Here is a 25,568-nt window from a genome sequence, read left to right on the forward strand (position 1 = left end):
GGTGTCCCACTCATTTTCATAGTGGCCTGCATCAGCATATTGGTTGCCCTGAAGGAGCCAGCTGTATCTTTAAGACTATATAAATTAAATTTTACATAGTTACATAGTTATTCTGGCTGAAAAAGACAAAAGTCCATCCAGTTCAACCATTAAAAAAAAAAGTTATTAAAAAAAAGTTAAAAAAAGAATAAAAATTGTTAGCAAAAGTTATCAACAAATATAATATAAATAATATTTAAAAAGTTATTAAAAAAAAAGTTAAAAAAGAATAAAAATTGTTACAAAAAGTTATCAAAAAATATAATATAAATAATATTAAAAAAAAGTTAAAAAAGAATAACAATTGTTAAAAAAAGTTATCAAAAAATATAATATAAATAATATTAAAAAAAAGTTCTTAAAAAAAAGTTAAAAAAGAATAAAAATTGTTAAAAAAAGTTATCAAAAAATATAATATAAATAATATTAAAAAATGTTATTAAAAAAAAGTTAAGAATAAAAATTGTTAAAAAAGTTATAAAAAAATCTAATATAAATAATATATAATATAATATAAATAATTGACTTTGCATTAAATTTTTACTGGTTTCAGTAAAAAAGTGAGACTTGAGCTGTGAAGGGCAGGTGCAGACCTGCAGCAGATGATGAGGGTCATACACCGCTGGTTGCATCGACAAGGAACTTGATTGGAAACTGCTCAGACAGAACATGTCTGCTATGGTGTTCTGTCTGAGCAGTCTCCGATAAAGTTTTTTGTGGATGATACCAGCTATGTGGAACCCTCCTTTTCAACTGGCACAGAACTGTATTATTCTTCTAATAATTATAGGCAGATGTCCAGAGCAGCCTACCCTCCTTACATCAGATGTCAAGAGTCCCCCACCCATCTTTACATCACAGTGCACCCCCTTACCAGAGGAGGCAAAAACAAGGGGAGGTGCAGGAACTGCTGGGGGGGGGGGGGGGCAGAATCCTCTCTGTGGCTGCATGGAGAGGTGCAGGATCTGGTGGAGGAGTTCTGTCCTCCTCTCTTCTGCTAAGAAGAGGTGGGCCAGAGGTGCAGGAAAGGTGCAAGGCACATATAAAAAAGGCCAGTGGGGCCATATTCAGCTTGCGGGCCTTGTGTTTGACACATGTGAAGTAGGACCAGGGGTGGGCTGACCATTCGGGCTCTCAGGCACTGCCCGAGGGCCCGGGGTCAGTAGGGGGCCCCATGAGATGCCCCTGGTACCTTTCATAGGCTTTATTGGGTGTGGTTTGAGTATGGGTGAGGACACAAGGGCCCCATGATCCCCTATTGCCCGGGGGCCCATGGGTTGTCAGTCCGCCCCTGTGTAGGACATTGGGTCTCCTAAAGCAGTAGGTGTTCTCATTCAGGTCTTAAGGAATGTAGAGTAGAGCGAATGGTTCTCCTTAAACAGTTCCCCCAGATGTGATGGCCAAACGTTGGCTCTTTGCTTAAGTAGGGACTGGCTATGCAAGGAGGAAAGCGTTGAGGGAAGAACATAAAAAATTCAGATTCAATTTTATTGTGACTCTTATATTATGAAAAGTCAACTTGTCTTGGGAGTTCACAGGGTTCCCCTTCGTCAAGGCTTGCTACTGTTGAACAAAGTGTGTCCCATCATTGGTATCAGTGGGAGGAATAGTGCCCCATCATTGGTATCAGTGGGAGGAATAGTGCCCCATCATTGGTGTCAGTGGGAGGAATAGTGCCCCATCATTGGTGTCAGTGGGAACAATAGTGCCCCATCATTGGTATCAGTGGGAGGAATAGTGCCCCATCATTGGTATCAGTGGGAGGAATAGTGTCCCATCATTGGTGTCAGTGGGAGGAATAGTGCCCCATCATTGGTATCAGTGGGAGGAATAGTGCCCCATCATTGGTATCAGTGGGAGGAATAGTGCCCCATCATTGGTGTCAGTGGGAGGAATAGTGCCCCATCATTGGTGTCAGTGGGAACAATAGTGTCCCATCATTGGTGTCAGTGGGAGGAATAGTGCCCCATCATTGGTATCAGTGGGAGGAATAGTGCCCCATCATTGGTATCAGTGGGAGGAATAGCATCCCATCATTGGTATCAGTGGGAGGAATAGTGCCCCATCATTGGTGTCAGTGAGAGGAATAGTGCCCCATCATTGGTATCAGTGGGAGAAATAGTGCTCCATCATTGATGTCAGTGGGAGGAATAGTGCCCCATCATTGGTGTCAGTGGGCGGAATAGTGCCCCATCATTGGTGTCAGTGGGAGGAATAGTGCCCCATCATTGGTGTCAGTGGGCGGAATAGTGCCCCATCATTGGTGTCAGTGGCAGGAATAGTGCCCCATCATTGGTGTCAGTGGGAGGAATAGTGCCCCATCATTGGTATCAGTGGGAGGAATAGTGCCCCATCATTGGTATCAGTGGGAGGAATAGTGCCCCATCATTGGTGTCAGTGGGAGGAATAGTGCCCCATCATTGGTGTCAGTGGGAGGAATAGTGCCCCATCATTGGTGTCAGTGGGAACAATAGTGCCCCATCATTGGTATCAGTGGGAGGAATAGTGCCCCATCATTGGTATCAGTGGGAGGAATAGTGTCCCATCATTGGTGTCAGTGGGAGGAATAGTGCCCCATCATTGGTATCAGTGGGAGGAATAGTGCCCCATCATTGGTATCAGTGGGAGGAATAGTGCCCCATCATTGGTGTCAGTGGGAGGAATAGTGCCCCATCATTGGTGTCAGTGGGAACAATATTGTCCCATCATTGGTGTCAGTGGGAGGAATAGTGCCCCATCATTGGTATCAGTGGGAGGAATAGTGCCCCATCATTGGTATCAGTGGGAGGAATAGCATCCCATCATTGGTATCAGTGGGAGGAATAGTGCCCCATCATTGGTGTCAGTGAGAGGAATAGTGCCCCATCATTGGTATCAGTGGGAGAAATAGTGCTCCATCATTGATGTCAGTGGGAGGAATAGTGCCCCATCATTGGTGTCAGTGGGCGGAATAGTGCCCCATCATTGGTGTCAGTGGGAGGAATAGTGCCCCATCATTGGTGTCAGTGGGCGGAATAGTGCCCCATCATTGGTGTCAGTGGCAGGAATAGTGCCCCATCATTGGTGTCAGTGGGAGGAATAGTGCCCCATCATTGGTATCAGTGGGAGGAATAGTGCCCCATCATTGGTGTCAGTGGGAGGAATAGTGCCCCATCATTGGTGTCAATGGGAACAATAGTGCCCCATCATTGGTATCAGTGGGAGGAATAGTGCCCCATCATTGGTATCAGTGGGAGGAATAGTGTCCCATCATTGGTGTCAGTGGGAGGAATAGTGCCCCATCATTGGTGTCAGTGAGAGGAATAGTGCCCCATCATTGGTATCAGTGGGAGAAATAGTGCTCCATCATTGATGTCAGTGGGAGGAATAGTGCCCCATCATTGGTGTCAGTGGGCGGAATAGTGCCCGATCATTGGTGTCAGTGGGAGGAATAGTGCCCCATCGTTGGTGTCAGTGGGAGGAATAGTGCCCCATCATTGGTGTCAGTGGGAGGAATAGTGCCCCATCATTGGTGTCAGTGGGAGGAATAGTGCCCCATCATTGGTGTCAGTGGGGGGAATAGTGTCCCATCATTGGTGTCAGTGGGAGGAATAGTGTCCCATCATTGGTGTCAGTGGGAGGAATAGTGCCCCATCATTGGTGTCAGTGGGGGGAATAGTGCCCCATCATTGGTATCAGTGGGAGGAATAGCGTCACATCATTGGTATCAGTGGGAGGAATAGTGCCCCATCATTGGTGTCAGTGAGAGGAATAGTGCCCCATCATTGGTATCAGTGGGAGAAATAGTGCTCCATCATTGATGTCAGTGGGAGGAATAGTGCCTCATCATTGGTGTCAGTGGGAGGAATAGTGCCCCATCATTGGTGTCAGTGGGAGGAATAGTGCCCCATCATTGGTATCATTGGGAGGAATAGTGCCCCATCATTGGTATCAGTGGGAGGAATAGTGCCCCATCATTGGTATCAGTGGGAGGAATAGTGCCCCATCATTGGTGTCAGTGGGAGGAATAGTGCCCCATCATTGGTATCATTGGGAGGAATAGTGCCCCATCATTGGTGTCAGTGGGAACAATAGTGCCCCATCATTGGTATCAGTGGGAGGAATAGTGCCCCATCATTGGTATCAGTGGGAGGAATAGTGCCCCATCATTGGTGTCAGTGAGAGGAATAGTGCCCCATCATTGGTGTCAGTGGGCGGAATAGTGCCCCATCATTGGTGTCAGTGGGAGGAATAGTGCCCCATCATTGGTGTCAGTGGGCGGAATAGTGCCCCATCATTGGTGTCAGTGGCAGGAATAGTGCCCCATCATTGGTGTCAGTGGGAGGAATAGTGCCCCATCATTGGTATCAGTGGGAGGAATAGTGCCCCATCATTGGTATCAGTGGGAGGAATAGTGTCCCATCATTGGTGTCAGTGGGAGGAATAGTGCCCCATCATTGGTATCAGTGGGAGGAATAGTGCCCCATCATTGGTATCAGTGGGAGGAATAGTGCCCCATCATTGGTGTCAGTGGGAGGAATAGTGCCCCATCATTGGTGTCAGTGGGAACAATAGTGTCCCATCATTGGTGTCAGTGGGAGGAATAGTGCCCCATCATTGGTATCAGTGGGAGGAATAGTGCCCCATCATTGGTATCAGTGGGAGGAATAGCATCCCATCATTGGTATCAGTGGGAGGAATAGTGCCCCATCATTGGTGTCAGTGAGAGGAATAGTGCCCCATCATTGGTATCAGTGGGAGAAATAGTGCTCCATCATTGATGTCAGTGGGAGGAATAGTGCCCCATCATTGGTGTCAGTGGGTGGAATAGTGCCCCATCATTGGTGTCAGTGGGAGGAATAGTGCCCCATCATTGGTGTCAGTGGGCGGAATAGTGCCCCATCATTGGTGTCAGTGGCAGGAATAGTGCCCCATCATTGGTGTCAGTGGGAGGAATAGTGCCCCATCATTGGTATCAGTGGGAGGAATAGTGCCCCATCATTGGTATCAGTGGGAGGAATAGTGCCCCATCATTGGTGTCAGTGGGAGGAATAGTGCCCCATCATTGGTGTCAGTGGGAGGAATAGTGCCCCATCATTGGTGTCAGTGGGAACAATAGTGCCCCATCATTGGTATCAGTGGGAGGAATAGTGCCCCATCATTGGTATCAGTGGGAGGAATAGTGTCCCATCATTGGTGTCAGTGGGAGGAATAGTGCCCCATCATTGGTATCAGTGGGAGGAATAGTGCCCCATCATTGGTATCAGTGGGAGGAATAGTGCCCCATCATTGGTGTCAGTGGGAGGAATAGTGCCCCATCATTGGTGTCAGTGGGAACAATATTGTCCCATCATTGGTGTCAGTGGGAGGAATAGTGCCCCAGCATTGGTGTCAGTGGGAGGAATAGTGCCCCATCATTGGTATCAGTGGGAGGAATAGTGCCCCATCATTGGTATCAGTGGGAGGAATAGCATCCCATCATTGGTATCAGTGGGAGGAATAGTGCCCCATCATTGGTGTCAGTGAGAGGAATAGTGCCCCATCATTGGTATCAGTGGGAGAAATAGTGCTCCATCATTGATGTCAGTGGGAGGAATAGTGCCCCATCATTGGTGTCAGTGGGCGGAATAGTGCCCCATCATTGGTGTCAGTGGGAGGAATAGTGCCCCATCATTGGTGTCAGTGGGCGGAATAGTGCCCCATCATTGGTGTCAGTGGCAGGAATAGTGCCCCATCATTGGTGTCAGTGGGAGGAATAGTGCCCCATCATTGGTATCAGTGGGAGGAATAGTGCCCCATCATTGGTATCAGTGGGAGGAATAGTGCCCCATCATTGGTGTCAGTGGGAGGAATAGTGCCCCATCATTGGTGTCAATGGGAACAATAGTGCCCCATCATTGGTATCAGTGGGAGGAATAGTGCCCCATCATTGGTGTCAGTGGAAGGAATAGTGCCCCATCATTGGTGTCAGTGGGAGGAATAGTGCCCCATCATTGGTATCAGTGGGAGGAATAGTGTCCCATCATTGGTGTCAGTGGGAGGAATAGTGCCCCATCATTGGTGTCAGTGAGAGGAATAGTGCCCCATCATTGGTATCAGTGGGAGAAATAGTGCTCCATCATTGATGTCAGTGGGAGGAATAGTGCCCCATCATTGGTGTCAGTGGGCGGAATAGTGCCCGATCATTGGTGTCAGTGGGAGGAATAGTGCCCCATCGTTGGTGTCAGTGGGAGGAATAGTGCCCCATCATTGGTGTCAGTGGGAGGAATAGTGCCCCATCATTGGTGTCAGTGGGAGGAATAGTGCCCCATCTTTGGTGTCAGTGGGGGGAATAGTGTCCCATCATTGGTGTCAGTGGGAGGAATAGTGTCCCATCATTGGTGTCAGTGGGAGGAATAGTGCCCCATCATTGGTGTCAGTGGGGGGAATAGTGCCCCATCATTGGTATCAGTGGGAGGAATAGCGTCACATCATTGGTATCAGTGGGAGGAATAGTGCCCCATCATTGGTGTCAGTGAGAGGAATAGTGCCCCATCATTGGTATCAGTGGGAGAAATAGTGCTCCATCATTGATGTCAGTGGGAGGAATAGTGCCTCATCATTGGTGTCAGTGGGAGGAATAGTGCCCCATCATTGGTGTCAGTGGGAGGAATAGTGCCCCATCATTGGTATCATTGGGAGGAATAGTGCCCCATCATTGGTATCAGTGGGAGGAATAGTGCCCCATCATTGGTATCAGTGGGAGGAATAGTGCCCCATCATTGGTGTCAGTGGGAGGAATAGTGCCCCATCATTGGTATCATTGGGAGGAATAGTGCCCCATCATTGGTGTCAGTGGGAACAATAGTGCCCCATCATTGGTATCAGTGGGAGGAATAGTGCCCCATCATTGGTATCAGTGGGAGGAATAGTGTCCCATCATTGGTGTCAGTGGGAGGAATAGTGCCCCATCATTGGTATCAGTGGGAGGAATAGTGCCCCATCATTGGTATCAGTGGGAGGAATAGTGCCCCATCATTGGTATCAGTGGGAGGAATAGTGCCCCATCATTGGTGTCAGTGAGAGGAATAGTGCCCCATCATTGGTATCAGTGGGAGAAATAGTGCTCCATCATTGATGTCAGTGGGAGGAATAGTGCCCCATCATTGGTGTCAGTGGGCGGAATAGTGCCCCATCATTGGTGTCAGTGGGAGGAATAGTGCCCCATCATTGGTGTCAGTGGGCGGAATAGTGCCCCATCATTGGTGTCAGTGGCAGGAATAGTGCCCCATCATTGGTGTCAGTGGGAGGAATAGTGCCCCATCATTGGTATCAGTGGGAGGAATAGTGCCCCATCATTGGTATCAGTGGGAGGAATAGTGCCCCATCATTGGTGTCAGTGGGAACAATAGTGCCCCATCATTGGTATCAGTGGGAGGAATAGTGCCCCATCATTGGTATCAGTTGGAGGAATAGTGTCCCATCATTGGTGTCAGTGGGAGGAATAGTGCCCCATCATTGGTGTCAGTGAGAGGAATAGTGCCCCATCATTGGTATCAGTGGGAGAAATAGTGCTCCATCATTGATGTCAGTGGGAGGAATAGTGCCCCATCATTGGTGTCAGTGGGCGGAATAGTGCCCCATCATTGGTGTCAGTGGGAGGAATAGTGCCCCATCGTTGGTGTCAGTGGGAGGAATAGTGCCCCATCATTGGTGTCAGTGGGAGGAATAGTGCCCCATCATTGGTGTCAGTGGGAGGAATAGTGCCCCATCATTGGTGTCAGTGGGGGGAATAGTGTCCCATCATTGGTGTCAGTGGGAGGAATAGTGTCCCATCATTGGTGTCAGTGGGAGGAATAGTGCCCCATCATTGGTGTCAGTGGGGGGAATAGTGCCCCATCATTGGTATCAGTGGGAGGAATAGCGTCACATCATTGGTATCAGTGGGAGGAATAGTGCCCCATCATTGGTGTCAGTGAGAGGAATAGTGCCCCATCATTGGTATCAGTGGGAGAAATAGTGCTCCATCATTGATGTCAGTGGGAGGAATAGTGCCCCATCATTGGTGTCAGTGGGCGGAATAGTGCCCCATCATTGGTGTCAGTGGGAGGAATAGTGCCCCATCGTTGGTGTCAGTGGGAGGAATAGTGCCTCATCATTGGTGTCAGTGGGAGGAATAGTGCCCCATCATTGGTGTCAGTGGGAGGAATAGTGCCCCATCGTTGGTGTCAGTGGGAGGAATAGTGTCCCATCATTGGTATCAGTGGGAGGAATAGTGCCCCATCATTGGTATCAGTGGGAAGAAATAGTGCCCCAATGTTGGTGACAGTGAGAGTAACAGTGCTGGATAAAGACTAGCAAAGGGCCACATCTGGCCCCCAGGCCGCAGTTTGGAGACCCCTGGTCTAGGGGAGAGGAGAAACACTTTTACTGGCCTGATGCTCCGCTCTCCCTCCAGAAAATGCTCCACCACGCTCCGATGGTGGACTATCCCTTGGTGTCATCGCGTTTAATGTGGATCTATGGTCTTTGGACGTCAGGGTCATAGACTGCTAAAGCATGGGGGAGAAGATGCTACGGGGACTAGTCCAGCAGCGGGGAGAAGCGGAGAATCAGGTATGTAAATCTTTTATTGCTCTCCTAGACCTCCTTAATCCTTGCATTGTGGGTACAACCCCACTGCAAGGGATCATTTTTTTAGTTGCCTGGAGTTGGGTTTTAAGCAGAGGCGGACTGACCATTGGGGAACTCGGGCGCTGCCCGAGGGCCTGGGGTCAGTAGGGAGCCCCATGATATGTCCCTGGTACCTTTCATAGGCTTTATTGGGTGTGGTTTGAGTATGGGTGAGGACACAAGGGCCCCATGATCCCCTATTGCCCGGGGGCCCATGGGTTGTCAGTCCACCCCTGTGTAGGACATTGGGTCTCCTAAAGCAGTAGGTGTTCTCATTCAGGTCTTAAGGAATGTACATGGACACAGGGGCCCCATGATCCCCTATTGCCCGGGGGCCCCATGAGTTGTCAGTCCGCCCCTGGTTTTAAGTAATTCATGTTGTTCTTAGCAGCTCTGCTCATCCTACACCTCCTCCAATAGTCCTGTTCTGTGTCAACATTAGAGATTAGAAGAGTGGAAACCCATCAATTTACTGAAGGAAGAGGAGAGCAAACTGAGCCGCTGAATTCCCGCTGGAAGAGGGAGCAGGAGGATCTCACCTGCAGAGTCGGAGAGGAGAGGAGGCGGGCAGAGCTGCCGAGTCAGCAAGGGGAGGAAGAGTAGGGTGAGCAAATGCTGGGAAGAGGGAGCAAAGGTAAGCTGAGCTACTGATAGGACTACTTGAACAACAACAATGCTTCTGCTGAACTTGAGGATGCATTGCTCCACAGTACCTGCAGTTACATAGGTCATTAAGGGCTTTTAAATCTAATTTAATGCTTGCTTAGTATATGCAAATAGTTGATTTTCATAGTCTGGCCACAGATTCACTTTTAGTACTCTGATGTGAAAAGACTTGCACATTCTTCAGTATCCATTTTAGAACCTTCCACCTACTTTTCTCTATTATACACCTTACCCTCCTAATAGAGATCTTTTCTTCTATAGGTTCTACCTTTTACTCTGCTGCCTAGTACACCTGATTGCTGGCTCCCTCATCCATACTCCTTATGCTCTGTTCTTCCCTCATGGAAGAAAAATATATTTTTCATATATTTTAAAAATATTCTTCCCAAATATTTTGACATATATTTGAAATACTACAATTTTGGCCATATTCAATATATTTCAATAAATAAATAAATATATATATATATATATATATATATACACACTGTATGTTGAAATGCATTTTTGTTACAAAATAAATGAAAAATATTTTAAAAAATACATTTTCAAATATACTGTACGTTCTTTAAAAATACAAATCTACATTTTTGGAACACATTTACAAATATATGTTAAAATTACTTTTTCATATGTTAAAAAAAATCTGAAGAATATATTTAAAAAATATATATTTAAAAAAAATATTCTTCATATATTTTGTAATATATAAAAAACACATTTCAACATACAGTATATGTTTATATATATATATATATATATATATATATATATATATATATATACACATACATACACACATATATATACACTGCATGTTGAAATGCTTTTTTTTGTATATTACAAATTATATGAAAGATATTTTTAAAAATATATATTTTTTAAATATATTCTTCAGATTTTTTTTAACATATAAAGAAGTCATTTTAACATATATTTGTACATATATTTGTAAATGCATTCCAGAAATTTACATTTGTATTTTTAAAGACATACACTATATTTGAAATGTATTTTTAAAAATATTTTTCATATATTTTGTAATATATAAAAAACACATTTCAACATGCAGTATATATATATATACAGTTGCAAGAAAAAGTATGTGAACCCCTTGGGATTACGTGGAGTTTTGCATGAATTGGGCATAAAATGTGCTCTGAACATTATCTAAGTCACAACAGTAGAAGAACACAGTCTGCTGAACATAATACTACACAAACATTAGATGTTGCCATGGTTTAATTGCACATAACATGTAAACATTCACAGTGCAGGGAGGAAAAAGTATGTGAGGCCGTAGCTTAATGACTTCTCCCAGAGCTAATTGGAGCCAGGAGTGAGCCAACCTTGACTCCAATCAGTGTGATGATATTGGATGTGTTGCTAACAGCTGTCCTGCCCTTAAAAAACACACACCTGTTTTGGGTTTACTGGTTTCAAGAAGCACTGTCTGATATGAACCATGCCTCGCAGAAAAGAGCTCTCAGAAGACCTACGATGAAGAATTGTTGACTTGCATGAAGCTGGAAAGGGTTACAAAAGTATCTCCAAAAGCCTTGATGTTCATGTGTCCACGGTAAGACAGACTGTCTACAAATGGAGAAAGTTTAGCACTGTTGCTACTCTCCCTAGGTGTGGTCGTCCTGTAAAAATGACTGCAAGAGCACAGCGCAGAATGCTGCATGAGGTAAAGAAGAATCCCAGAGTGTCAGCTAAAGACCTACAGAAATCTCTGGCACATGCTAACATTTTTGTTGACACATCTACAATAAGGAAAACATTAAACAAGAATGGAGTACATGGGAGGACACCACAGAGGAAGTCATTGCTGTCCAAAAAGAATATTGCAACACGTTTGAAGTTTGCAAAAGAGCACCTGGATGTTCCACAGCACTACTGGCAGAATACACTGTGGACAGATGAAACCAAGATTGAGTTGTTTGGGAAGAACACACAACACTATGTGTGGAGAAAAAAAGGCACAGCACACCAACATCAAAACCTCATCCCCACTGTGAAACATGGCGGAGGGAGCATCATGGTTTGGGGCTGCTTTGCTGCCTCAGGGCCTGGACGGATTATTGTCATTGATGGGAAAATGAATTCCAGAGTTTATCAAGACATTTTGCAGGAAAATGTACGACCATCTGTCCGCCAACTGAAGCTCTGCAGAGGATGGGTGATGCAACAGGACAATGACCCAAAGCATACAAGTAATTCAACAAAACAATGGCTGCAACAGCACAGAATACGCCTTCTGGAGTAGCCCAGTCAGAGTCCTGACCTCAACCCTATTGAAATGCTGTGGCATGACCTTAAGAGAGCGATTCACACCAGACATCCCAAGAATATTGCTACACTGAAACAGTTTTGTGAAGAGGAGTGGTCCAAAATGACTCCAGATCGTTGTGCAGGCCTGATCTGCAACTACAGAAAACGTTTGGTTGAGGTTATTGCTGCCAAAGGAGGGTCAACCAGTTATTAAGTCCAAAGGTTCACATACTTTTTCCTCCCTGCACTGTGAATGTTTACATGTTATGTGCAATTAAACTATGGCAACATCTAATGTTTGTGTAGTATTATGTTCAGCAGACTGTGTTCTTCTATTGTTGTGACTTAGCTGACGTTCAGAGCACATTTTATGCCCAATTCATGCAAAACTCCACGTAATCCCAAGGGGTTCACATACTTTTTCTTGCAACTGTATATATATATATACACACTGCGTATTGAAATGCTTTTTTTTGTATATTACAAATTATATGAAAGATATTTTTAAAAATATATATTTTTTAAATATATTCTTCAGATTTTTTTTAACATATAAAAAAGTCATTTTAACATATATTTGTACATATATTTGTAAAGGCATTCCAAAAATTTAGATTTGTATTTTTAAAGACATACACTATATTTGAAATTTATTTTTAAAAATATTTTTCATATATTTTGTAATAAAAATTAATTTCAACATACTATATATATATATGTGTTTATTTAAATATATCTTAAAACATACAGTATAATATATTGAATATGGGCAAAATTGTAGCATTTCAAATATATGTTAATATATTTGGGAAGAATATTTTTAAAATATATTTCAGATATATTTTTCTTCCATGTGGGAGACAGCGGTGACTGACAGTCTGCTCAGAGAACTCAGTGATCAGTGGTCATGTGATCGCTGAGTTCACAACCTAGAGCCGGTGGGGAACAGATGCACCCTCAGACTGATGCTGCATCCACCTAGGTAAGTATGAATTTAAAAAAAAAAAAAAGAGATCCTTCTCTTTTAAGTGAGGGGGTAGTTGGGGGGATGCAATAAACACAGCTCAACTGGGTGCTTTTAATGCCCCCCCTTCCCAAATGCAAGACTAAACAAGTTCTAATAACTGTGCTTTGCTGATAGCCCATAGAGGGGCAGAACTCTGTAAAGGGCAATTCTCAGCTGCACTTTCTATCAATGAATTCATTTCAGGTTCTTGGTATTGTTTGTGAGATAAGGTCAATGTCCCGTTATTCCAGGACTGGGAAGGTCATTAAAGTGTTACTAAACCCCCAACAGTGCAATCAGTCTGTAGATGCAGTAAAGCACGCTTGTTATACTCACTGTGGAACCTAAGGGGTTAATCCTCCGCATTGTGTAAAAAGGCTGTTTGATCCTGTCTTCTCTGCCCCTCCTCTTGTTCAAATGTCCATGTTGATGAGACAGACTGAACCCCTAGCCCGTCTGCACATGCTCAGTTTAATGTGTATTGCTAGAGATGTTTTTTTTTTCTTGGGAGAGTGCATGTGATCAGTACAGGGCCAATCAGCACTGTCCAGACAGAGGTTCAGGGGTTCTGCATCCTTATAGAGCAGAAAGAAAACTCCTCCTACAAGCTTTAACCGGAGCTGTGCTGAAGTCACAAGACTGCTCTAACTGCTGATAAGAAAAGGGATTTAGCAATTTATATTTACTAAAATAATTGCATTTCCATGTTGTGTGTACTGTGGGAGAGCAGATATAGTGAATGCGGGGTCCGGGGAGAGCGGATATAGTGAATGCGGGGTCCGGGGAGAGCGGATATAGTGAATGCGGGGTCCGGGGAGAGCGGATATAGTGAATGCAGGGTCCGGGGAGAGCGGATATAGTGAATGCAGGGTCCGGGGAGAGCGGATATAGTGAATGCGGGGTCCGGGGAGAGCGGATATAGTGAATGCGGGGTCCGGGGAGAGCGGATATAGTGAATGCAGGGTCCGGGGAGAGCGGATATAGTGAATGCAGTGTCCGAGGGAGAGCGGATATAGTGAATGCAGGGTCCGGGGAGACCAGATATAGTGAATGCAGGGTCCGGGGAGACCAGATATAGTGAATGCAGGGTCCGGGGAGAGCATATATAGTGAATGCAGGGTCCAGGGAGAGCGGATATAGTGAATGCGGGGTCCAGGGAGAGCGGATATAGTGAATGCGGGGTCCGGGGAGAGCGGATATAGTGAATGCGGGGTCCGGGGAGACCGGATATAGTGAATGCGGCTTCGGGGAGAGCTGATATAGTGAATGCAGTGTCCGAGGGAGAGCGGATATAGTGAATGCAGGGTCCGGGGAGAGCGGATATAGTGAATGCAGTGTCCGAGGGAGAGCGGATATAGTGAATGCAGGGTCCGGGGAGAGCGGATATAGTGAATGCGGGGTCCGGGGAGAGCGGATATAGTGAATGCGGGGTCCGGGGAGAGCGGATTTAGTGAATGCGGGGTCCGGGGAGAGCGGATATAGTGAATGCGAGGTCCGGGGAGAGCGGATATAGTGAATGCGGGGTCCGGGGAGAGCGGATATAGTGAATGCGGGGTCCGGGGAGAGCGGATATAGTGAATGCGGGGTCCGGGGAGAGCGGATATAGTGAATGCGGGGTCCGGGGAGAGCGGATGTAGTGAATGCAGGGTCCGGGGAGAGCGGATATAGTGAATGCGGGGTCCGGGGAGACCAGATATAGTGAATGCTGGTTCCAGGGAGAGCAGATATAGTGAATGCAGGGTCCGGGGAGAGCGGATATAGTGAATGCAGGGTCCGAGGGAGAGCGGATATAGTGAATGCAGGGTCCGGGGAGACCAGATATAGTAAATGCAGGGTCCGGGAAAAGCGGATATAGTTAATGCGGGGTCCGGGGAGAGCAGATATAGTGAATGCGGGGTCCGGGGAGAGCGGATATAGTGAATGCGGGGTCCAGGGAGAGCAGATATAGTGAATGCAGGGTCCGAGGGAGAGCGGATATAGTGAATGCAGGGTCCGGGGAGAGCGGATATAGTGAATGCGGGGTCCGGGGAGAGCGGATATAGTGAATGCGGGGTCCGGGGAGAGCAGATATAGTGAATGCTGGGTCCAGGGAGAGCAGATATAGTGAATGCTGGGTCCAGGGAGAGCAGATATAGTGAATGCGGGGTCCGGGGAGAGCGGATATAGTGAATGCAGGGTCCGGGGAGAGCGGATATAGTGAATGCAGGGTCCGGGGAGAGCGGATATAGTGAATGCAGGGTCCGGGGAGAGCGGATATAGTGAATGCGGGGTCCGGGGAGACCGGATATAGTGAATGCGGGGTCCGGGGAGAGCGGATATAGTGAATGCAGGGTCCGGGGAGAGCGGATATAGTGAATGCAGGGTCCTGGGAGAGCGGATATAGTGAATGCAGGGTCCGGGGAGAGCGGATATAGTGAATGCAGGGTCCGGGGAGACCGGATATAGTGAATGCGGGGTCCGGGGAGACCGGATATAGTGAATGAGGGGTCCGGGGAGAGCGGATATAGTGAATGCGGGGTCCGGGGAGAGCGGATATAGTGAATGCGGGGTCCGGGGAGAGCGGATATAGTGAATGCGGGGTCCGGGGAGAGCGGATGTAGTGAATGCAGGGTCCGGGGAGACCAGATATAGTGAATGCTGGTTCCAGGGAGAGCAGATATAGTGAATGCAGGGTCCGGGGAGAGCGGATATAGTGAATGCAGGGTCCGGGGAGACCAGATATAGTAAATGCAGGGTCCGGGAAAAGCGGATATAGTTAATGCGGGGTCTGGGGAGAGCGGATATAGTGAATGCGGGGTCTGGGGAGAGCGGATATAGTGAATGCGGGGTCCGGGGAGAGCGGATATACTGAATGCGGGGTCCGGGGAGAACGGATATAGTGAATGCGGGGTCCGGGAAGAGCGGATATAGTGAATGCGGGGTCAGGGAAGAGCGGATATAGTGAATGCAGGGTCCGGGTAGAGCGGATATAGTGAATGCAGGGTCCGGGGAGAGCGGATATAGTGAATGCAGGGTCCAGGGAGAGCGGATATAGTGAATGCAGGGTCCGGGGAGAGCGGATATAGTGAATGCGGGGTCCAGGGAGACCAGATATAGTGAATGCGGGGTACGGGGAGAGCGGATATAGTGAATGCAGGGCTTGGGGAGAGCAGATATAGTGAAAGCGGGGTCCGGGGAAAGCAGATATCGTGAATGCGGGGTCCGGGGAGAGCGGATATAGTGAATGCGGGTCCGGGGAGAGCGGATATAGTGAATGCAGGGTCCGGGGAGAGCAGATATAGTGAATGCAGGGTCCGGGGAGAGCGGATATAGTGAATGCGGGGTCCGGGGAGAGCGGATATAGTGAATGCAGGGTCCGGGGAGAGCGGATATAGTGAATGCGGGGTCCGGGGAGAGCGGATATAGTTAATGCAGGGTCCGGGGAGACCGGATATAGTGAATGCTGGGTCCAGGGAGAGCAGATATAGTGAATGCAGGGTCCGAGGGAGAGCAGATATAGTGAATGCAGGGTCCGAGGGAGAGCGGATATAGTGAATGCAGGGTCCGGGGAGAGTGGATATAGTGAATACAGGGTCCGGGGAGAGCGGATATAGTGAATGCTGGGTCCGAGGGAGAGCGGATATAGTGAATGCAGGGTCCGGGGAGAGTGGATATAGTGAATGCGGGGTCCGGGGAGACCGGATATAGTGAATGCTGGGTCCGGGGAGAGCGGATATAGTGAATGCTGGGTCCAGGGAGAGCGGATATAGTTAATGCAGGGTCCGGGGAGACCAGATATAGTGAATGCGGGGTCCGGGGAGAGCAGATATAGTGAATGCTGGGTCCAGGGAGAGCAGATATAGTGAATGCTGGGTCCAGGGAGAGCAGATATAGTGAATGCGGAGTCCGGGGAGAGCGGATATAGTGAATGCAGGGTCCGGGGAGAGCGGATATAGTGAATGCAGGGTCCGGGGAGAGCGGATATAGTGAATGCAGGGTCCGGGGAGAGCAGATATAGTGAATGCGGGGTCCGGGGAGACCGGATATAGTGAATGCGGGGTCCGGGGAGAGCGGATATAGTGAATGCAGGGTCCGGGGAGAGCGGATATAGTGAATGCAGGGTCCTGGGAGAGCGGATATAGTGAATGCAGGGTCCGGGGAGAGCGGATATAGTGAATGCAGGGTCCGGGGAGACCGGATATAGTGAATGCGGGGTCCGGGGAGACCGGATATAGTGAATGAGGGGTCCGGGGAGAGCGGATATAGTGAATGCTGGGTCCAGGGAGAGCGGATATAGTGAATGCGGGGTCCGGGGAGAGCGGATATAGTGAATGTGGGGTCCGGGGAGACCAGATATAGTGAATGCAGGGTCCGGGGAGACCAGATATAGTGAATGCAGGGTCCGGGGAGACCAGATATAGTGAATGCAGGGTCCGGGGAGACCAGATATAGTGAATGCAGGGTTCGGGGTTTAGTAACACTTTAATGACCTCTATGGCAGAAGCAGGCGAGAAGGGAAGTCCTACAAGGAGGACCATACATGCTTCCATACTGTATTTCTCCCTTAGACAAAGCTTGCATGCCCCATAAACTGGGAATATAAATGTAGATTCTTAAACAACCAGAGAAGCCGATTAATTTTTGCAAAAACTTGCTTTGATTAGAGTGATAGCTGAACTCCGGGCCGATATAAAAGACACATTTACACAGAGCCGTATTCAAGAATCAAGCATTAAACATACATCACAAATGATGGAACCTGAGTACAGAAATACCTGAACCTGTCCTGTGTCTTGGCAAGCGCCCTCTGCACTACAAAATTCAGACTGGGAGACACAAGGGCAGGACTGGTGTGCCGCATGCCAGTGTACTGACAAGGAACATACTGATAGGAGGAGAGAGCAGAGCGGCAGAGGGATGACCTCATCAGCCTGTTTCTGCTCTTCCACTGAGCATTCAGCAGGCTAGGGATGGGGACAAGACAGCACTTTATTTTGTGTATGGACTATAATGAAGATCGCGGTATTATCTGACTGGTTGTGCTGTGTGGCAGAGCTGTGCAAATCTCAGGACTGGATGGACTATATCAGTCAGATACAATCTAAATATTTGTATTATACGGAAGCCTTCCTGAACCCTCTAGGGGCTGCTTGGGGTTCCATAAGTAGTGCTGGACTGATTGCCCACCTGACGGTGCCTGCATGGTTCTGGTACTGACAGCACTTGGCTGAGTCAGGAGCATGGGGGCGGTGGCTATCAGTGTAATAGACACTGCTCTGACCACTGATGGAAGGGGCATTCCTCTCACTGTCCACCAATGTAAAGGGGCCCTTCTCCCACTGACCACCAATGTAAAGGGGCCCTTCTCCCACTGACCACCAATGTAAAGGGGTCCTTCTCCCACTGTCCACCAATGTAAAGGGGCCCTTCTCCCACTGACCACCAATGTAATTGGGTCCTTCTCCCACTGACCACCAATATAAAGGGGGTCCTTCTCCCACTGACCACCAATATAAAGGGGCCCTTCTCCCACTGACCACCAATGTAATTGGGTCCTTGTTTCACTGACCACCAATGTAAAGGGTTCCTTCTCCCACTGACCGCCAATATAAAGGGTCCTTGTCCCACTGATTGCCAATGTAAAGGGGTCCTTCTCCCACTGTCCACCAATATAAAGGGGTCCTTCTCCCACTGACCACCAATATAAAGGGGTCCTTCTCCCACTGACCACCAATGTAAAGGGTTCCTTCTCCCTCTGACCACCAATGTAAAGGGGTCTTTCTCCCTCTGACCGCCAATATAAAGGGTCCTTCTCCCACTGATTGCCAATGTAAAGGGGTCCTTCTCCCACTGTCCACCAATATAAAGGGGTCCTTCTCCCACTGACCACCAATGTAAAGGGGTCCTTCTCCCACTGACCAACAATATAAAGGGGTCCTTCTCTCACTGTCCAACAATATAAAGGGGTCCTTCTCCCACTGACCAACAATATAAAGGGGTCCTTCTCTCACTGTCCACCAATATAAAGGGGTCCTTCTCCCACTGTCCACCAATATAAAGGGGTCTTTCTCCCACTTACCACCAATATAAAGGGGTCCTTCTCCCACTGACCACCAATATAAAGGGGTCCTTCTCCCACTGACCGCCAATATAAAGGAGTCCTTCTCCCACTGACCACCAATATAAAGGGGTCTTTCTCCCACTGACCACCAATGTAAAGGGGTCTTTCTCCCACTGACCTCCCATTCTTCCCACTAACCACCGTTATAACAAGAAGTTCTTGCCACTGACCACCAAAAGCCCAAAGCACAAAAGGCAGAGCCCATGCCTTCCTGGGGCCCCAGGCCCCCTTCATCGGGGCCGGGAAGGTGGCTGTAATGGAGGTTTGTACTGGACACACAATCCTAGTTGTAGATAGAGATGTATGAATACTTTGTACTTAAAGCTGAACTCCAGGCAAACCGATGAACTACATGAAAGTGAGCCGCTTCCCCTGCCAAAGGATTTGTGCTTCTGTTTATCCATTCTGGAGATTTACACAGCTCCGCCACACAGCACAGCCCTGATTTATCTCTGCTGCGGGTCAGTAACACTTACGGGTCTTGTCCTGCACCCAGCCTGTAACTGGACTTTAAAAGGAGAAACAGTAGACTGTTGAGTTCTCTCTGCCACTCTGCTCTCTCCTCCTACCAGCATGTTCCTTGTTAGCACATAAAAAATAACAGCATACCGGGTTGGCTCTTTGTGAATGCTTTTCCCTCTGCCAGTCTGTGCTCTGCTGTACAGGGACTGTAATAGGCTGATATCTGGGTACTTTACTACTTGCATTTCAGAAAATACATTTAATGATATATTCATGAATACAGAGCTGCATTAAAGTGGTTGTCAATGAGCAAAGCATATCCTTCTATAGTGTGTGCTTGCCTCAATCCAAAGCACCAAGTGTGATTTCTGTCTCTGTCACTTCTGACAGTCTATGCAATCCTGGGAGACGCCCCCGTCCTCTAGAAAACAGCAGGTGACTGACAGCCTCATCTGTGCATGTTTCCCTATGAGACTGTGTAGGGGGGAAGGCGGGGGTGTCCTTTCCCTCCACTCAGGTCTCAGATTACACTCAGCAACCTGCTCTATGCTGTGCAGTGTGTAGCATCAGCACCTCCACCTCCTGCCTACTGTTTAAAATGTGTATTTTAGGAAGCTGTAGAGGAGAGGGTGGTTGTCAACCTCTGAAATATATAATGAGCAAAGCATATCCTTCTATAGTGTGTGCTTGCCTCAATCCAAAGCACCAAGTGTGATTTCTGTCTGCTCTCTGTCACTTCTGACAGTCTATGCAATCCTGGGAGACCCCCCCCCCCCCCCCCCGTCCTCTAGCAAACAGCAGGTGACTGACAGCCTCATCTGTGCTTATTTCCCTATGAGACTGTGTAGGGGGGGAGGCGGGGTGTCTTTTCCCTCCACTCAGGTCTCAGAGTACACTCAGCAACCTGCTCTATGCTGTGCAGTGTGCAGCATCAGAACCTCCACCTCCTGCCTGCTGGAGCTGGGAAATGCAGTGTGTAACATCAGCACCTCCACCTCCTACCTGCTGTTTAAAATGTGTATTTTAGGAAGCTGTAGAGGAGGGGGTTGCAGATAAACAGGTACAACGTATGTACATTTAATGGTATATTCATGAATACAGAGCTACATTAAAGTGGTTGTAAACCTCTGAAATATATAATGAGCAAAGCATATCCTTCTATAGTGTGTGCTTGCCTCAATCCAAAGCACCAAGTGTGATTTCTGACAGTCTGTGCCAGCACCAGGCATTCCTGGGAGACAACCCCCCCCTACTCCAGCAAGCAGCAGGTGACTGACAGCCTCATCTGCTTGTTTCCCTATGAGACTGTGTGGGGGGGAGGCGGGGGGGGTCCTTTCCCTCCACTCAGTTCTCAGATGACACTCAGCAACCTGCTCTATGCTGTGCAGTGTGCAGCATCAGCACCTCCGCCTCCTGCCTGCTGGAGCTGGGAAATGCTGATTAAAAGGTGTACTTTAGGAAGCTGTAGAGGAAAGGGTGTAGCAGATAAACAGGTACAACTTATGTAGGAGAATTTGTTTCATCTCTGCGTATCACCCTGTGGGTGTATGGAAGGGTTTTACAACCACTTTAAATTGCCCCCTTTAGATCTGCAAGGAGTTCAGCTTTGAACATTTTACCGGAAACCTGGATGAATAGAATGCAGTTTTATAGGATTGAACTCATTTTTTTGTCACTTTTATGCTGACGGATTCCTCAGCTGGAGCCGTCTATAGTGAATGCGGAAGTCGAATGCAAGGCAGTGAATGCGGGTTGGCTCCTGTGTCACCCATGACGATTAATCAGTACAACTCACCAGAGCCACGAGAGCTGCAGCTGCGCCTACAAATGCGGCGATGAAAAGGTGGAACGTCATCTGGAACTAAAGAGAAAAAAAAAAAAGAGTTATAGCCTTTTATTCTTTTTTGTAACCCGAATATCGCTATCGCATTAAAGTCAATGGGAGGCGGTATTTGCATTGAAGTCAATGGGAGGCGATTTTGCATTGAAGTCATGGGGAGACATTTTTGGCATTGAAGCCAATGGGAGGTGTTTTTGCCTTGTCGTCAGTGGGAGGCACTTTTGCAATGAAGTCAAAGAGAGGTGATTTTGAATTGAAGTCAATAGAGGGCATTTTTGCATTGATGTCAAGGGGCACGATTTTGCACTGAAGCTAATGGGATGCGATTTTACACTGAAGTCAATGGGAGGAGTTTTTGCATTGAAGTCAATAGAGGGCGTTTTTGCACGGAAGACAATGGGACACGATTTTGCACTGAAGCTAATGGGATGCGATTTTCCACTGAAGTCAATGGGGGGCGTTTTTTGCATTGAAGCTAATGTGGGGCAATTTTCCGCTGAAGTCAATGGGAGGCAGTGTGTGAACGCGGGCACCAGACGCAATTTCTAATCACCACGGCGACCTGATGCCTGAGAATTGTGGAGCCCTAGGGGGACAGGATTTTGCATTGAAGCTAATGGGACGCGATTTTCCACTGAAGTCAATGGGAGGCGTTTTTGCATTGAAGTCAATAGAGGGCGTTTTTGCATTGAAGACAATGGGACACACTTTTGCACTGAAGCTAATGGGACGTGATTTTCCACTGACGTCATTGGGAGGCATTTTTGCATTGAAGCTAATGGGACGCAATTTTCTGCTGAAGTCAATGGGAGGCAGTGTGTGAACGCGGGCACCAGATGCAATTTCTAATCACCATGGCGACCTGATGCCTGGGAATTGTGGAGCCCTAGATCCTGCCAGAAATCCAATGCTCTGATAACTTCTTGTGCTCTCTGTCTCTGCTGTACTGTTATCAGTTGCATTATTCCCAGCTCAGGGGCGGACTGACAACTCATGGGGCCCCTGGGCAATAGGAGATCATGGGGCCCCTGTGTTCTTGCCCAAACTCAAAAAAGCCTATGAAAAAGGTACCAGGGGCATCTCATGGGGCCCCCTACTGACCCCGGGCCTCTGGCAGTGCCCGAGTTTACAAATGGTCAGTCCGCCCCTGTCCCAGCTATATCTTTGATCTACCCAACCCCAACTCCCATGTATGGAGATAAGAATAGGGGGAGTTGTTCTGTAGTTCTCTAGTCTTGTCCTAGGGCAACAATGCTGATGAAACCCACGCAGGCACAGGGAGAACATGCAAACTGCAGGCAGGAGGTGCTGTGGCTGGGATTCGAACCAACAACCCTAGCACTGCCAGGTGGAAGTGCTAACTATTTAGCCACTGTACTGCCCAAAAATGCAGTCCAGTGAATGAGCGTTGTCACCCTAGGACAGGAAGTGTGTTACTGGCAGGATCACCAGGTGAAAATAAAAGGGGAAAATGAATGCAGCCACCATATCTAGTGTCTGGTAAACTGGAATACGTTCAGTTTTTGTGCCTGGGTTATGTAGGCTTTAATCTACTGATTATGACATTTTTCATTGTTGTAGAAATATTTTTCAACACAAATTATCGGTTTCATTTTTACACATGTATGATGTCTGTTCCATGTATAATGTACCCTTCGTGGAATATCCGGTGAAACTAAAGAGATGAAAAACTAGGGCTGGTGTAAAGGGGGAGTTTTTTTTTTTATATTAGGGTAGTCCGGGGGAGGGGGGATGTTTGATAATATCTCTGCCAAGACAAAGTCAGTAGATACAAGGGAGAGCTTTTTTGTCTTTTTTTGTTTTTTTTGTTTTTTTTTAATATCCCAAAATAATATGTCAGTAATTTATTCACGGACTTCCTAAAATTGTAAGTTACAGAAAGGTCCATTTTAAGCAAGACTGGTCCTGAGGACATGTTTGTGTAGAACTTGTGCGAAGCAATGGAGGTCTAGCAATTCTATAAAGTTCTTTTAAGTGCTGAAAACAAATAAAAACCATCATTCTAACCTCACTGGTTTTGCAGATGGCAAGTAGACTGGCTCCACACACTTTTCCGGGGAAAGCATTCCATGGCAGAACTCCTGTAGGAAAAGAACCAATAGTGAACAGCTTTGAAGAACACATGTGTGATTAAAGGCTTCAAGTTCTATTTTTCAGGATTGGGATGTATCTGGAAGACACTATTTAGCTAATATTTTGTTATTTAATTGACCAATAATATACGATACATGGCTAGAAGTATGTGGACCTCCCTCCAAATGATGGAGTTAGGGTGTTTCCAGTGAAGGGTACTGTAGATTCTACAGCATACAAAGACATTTTAGGCAATTATGGTCTTCAACCTTCTGGTAACTGTTTGGGGAAGACCCTTTCTTGTTCCAGCATGACTGTGCCCCTGTGTACAAAGCCACCTCCATATAGACATGGTTCGACCAGTTTGTTCGACCAGCCACTCAAGTTCTTCCACACCAGAACCCTGACCTCAATCCTGCTGAACACCTTTGGGATCAGGTCTTCTCATCCAACATCGGTGCCTGATCTCAACCCTGCTGAACACCTTTGGGATCAGGTCTTCCCATCCAACATCAGTACCTGACCTCAACCCTGTTGAACACCTTTGGGATCAGGTCTTCTCATCCAACATCAGTGCCTGATCTCAACCCTGCTGAACACCTTTGGGATCAGGTCTTCCCATCCAACATCAGTGCCTGATTTCAACCCTGCTGAACACCTTTGGGATCAGGTCTTCCCATCCAACATCAGTGCCTGACCTCAACCCTGCTGAACACCTTTGGGATCAGGTCTTCTCATCCAACATCAGTACCTGATCTCAACCCTGCTGAACACCTTTGGGATCAGGTCTTCTCATCCAACATCAGTGCCTGATCTCAACCCTGCTGAACACCTTTGGGATCAGGTCTTCCCATCCAACATCAGTGCCTGATCTCAACCCTGCTGAACACCTTTGGGATCAGGTCTTCCCATCCAACATCAGTGCCTGATCTCAACCCTGCTGAACACCTTTGGGATCAGGTCTTCCCATGCAACATCAGTACCTGACCTCAACCCTGCTGAACACCTTTGGGATCAGGTCTCATCCAACATCAGTACCTGATCTCAACCCTGCTGAACACCTTTGGGATCAGGTCTTCTCATCAAACATCAGTACCTGACCTCAACCCTGCTGAACACCTTTGGGATCAGGTCTTCTCATCAAATATCAGTGCCTGATCTCAACCCTGAAGAACACCTTTGGAGTGAATTGAAATATCACTTATAAGCCAAGTCTTCTCATCCAACATTCCTACATGACCTCACAAATGCTAGTTAGATGTGGAGGAACTCGAGTGTTCTGTACACAGCCCTGACCTCAACCCTACTTGCCACCTTTGGGATCATGTCTTCTCATCCAACATCAGTGCCTGATCTCAACCCTACTGAACACCTTTGGAGTGAACTGAAACATCACTTGTAAGCCAAGTCTTCTCATCCAACATGACCTCACAAATGCTCATTTGGCTAAATGGGCACAAATTCCCACTTAGGAGCTTGTTATAGCTACAAGGGGTAAGGTTGAGGTAACTCCATACTCAAGTGGCCTGCAAACAGCCCTGCACCCAACCCTGCTGAACATCTTTGGGATGAATCTGAACACTAATCTAGGTCTTCTCATCACATATCAGTACCTGGCCTGACCATAAAGATAAGGTTTGACCAGTTAGATGTGGAGGAACTCGAGTGTTCTGTACACAGCCCTGACCTCAACCCTACGGACCACCTTTGGGATCAGGTCTTCTCATCCAACATCAGTACCTGATCTCAACCCTACTGACCATCTTTGGGATCAGGTCTTCTCATCCAACATCAGTACCTGACCTCAACCCTACGGAACACCTTTGGGATGAATTGGATTGTCAACTGAAAGTCACGTCTTCTCATCCAACATCAGCACCTGACCTCACAAATGTTATTTTGGCTGAATGGGTACAAATTACCAGAGACACATTCCAAAATCTTGAGGAAAGCCTACTATAGCAGCAAATGGGGGAACTCAATATTAACGTCCATGATTTTGGTATTGAATGTCAAAAAAGTTATGGTCAGGTGTCCACAAATTTTGGCTGTAGTGTAAAAAAAATCATAAAGAGTATTTAATTTTCATAAAAGCAATCGGAACAGTTCCTTCTAAGAATATATGATAATATATTGGCATACTTTGTCATAACTGAAACTCGATCATAACTCAAACTTCACACTCACCGTACATGCGTGCGTCAGCGCACAGGTTACTAATGCCAGCTGAGGTCTTTGCTGGAGCTGCAATGGATTGGCAGGTTACCCAAGTGTTGAAGTAAATGTAGACGGGAACAGCAGAGCAGGCAAAGATCAGGATCCACAGGATGGTGACGGCGTATGTGACTCCAACAAACTATAATGAACAGAGTACAGTTCTGGGGTAACCATCAAGGGTAGCACACTTTGCAACAGCAGTGAAAAACTCAGCGCTTAAAGTGTATGTATACCAGGGG

The 25,568-nt window shown here is 47.1% G+C and overlaps 1 protein-coding gene across 2 annotated transcripts in view; it reads right to left on the reverse strand.

The window, feature by feature from the left end:
- The window catches only part of PLP1 (proteolipid protein 1), a 65,992-nt gene that overhangs the window by 15,982 nt on the left and 24,442 nt on the right, over positions 1-25,568 (reverse strand). For both annotated transcript variants that reach the window (XM_089663685.1, XM_089663686.1), the window contains exons 4-6: positions 25,300-25,468; positions 23,047-23,120; positions 20,974-21,039 (exon numbers count right to left, since the gene is read on the reverse strand). In XM_089663685.1, coding sequence (XP_089519811.1) covers positions 20,974-21,039; positions 23,047-23,120; positions 25,300-25,468 — 309 coding nt within the window. The remainder of the gene's footprint in view (positions 1-20,973; positions 21,040-23,046; positions 23,121-25,299; positions 25,469-25,568) is intronic.

The sequence above is a fragment of the Staurois parvus genome, unplaced genomic scaffold (assembly GCF_062004578.1).
Source record: "Staurois parvus isolate SC_StPar_1 unplaced genomic scaffold, SC_StPar_1.0 ptg001748l, whole genome shotgun sequence".
In the NCBI taxonomy this organism is placed as follows: domain Eukaryota; kingdom Metazoa; phylum Chordata; class Amphibia; order Anura; family Ranidae; genus Staurois; species Staurois parvus.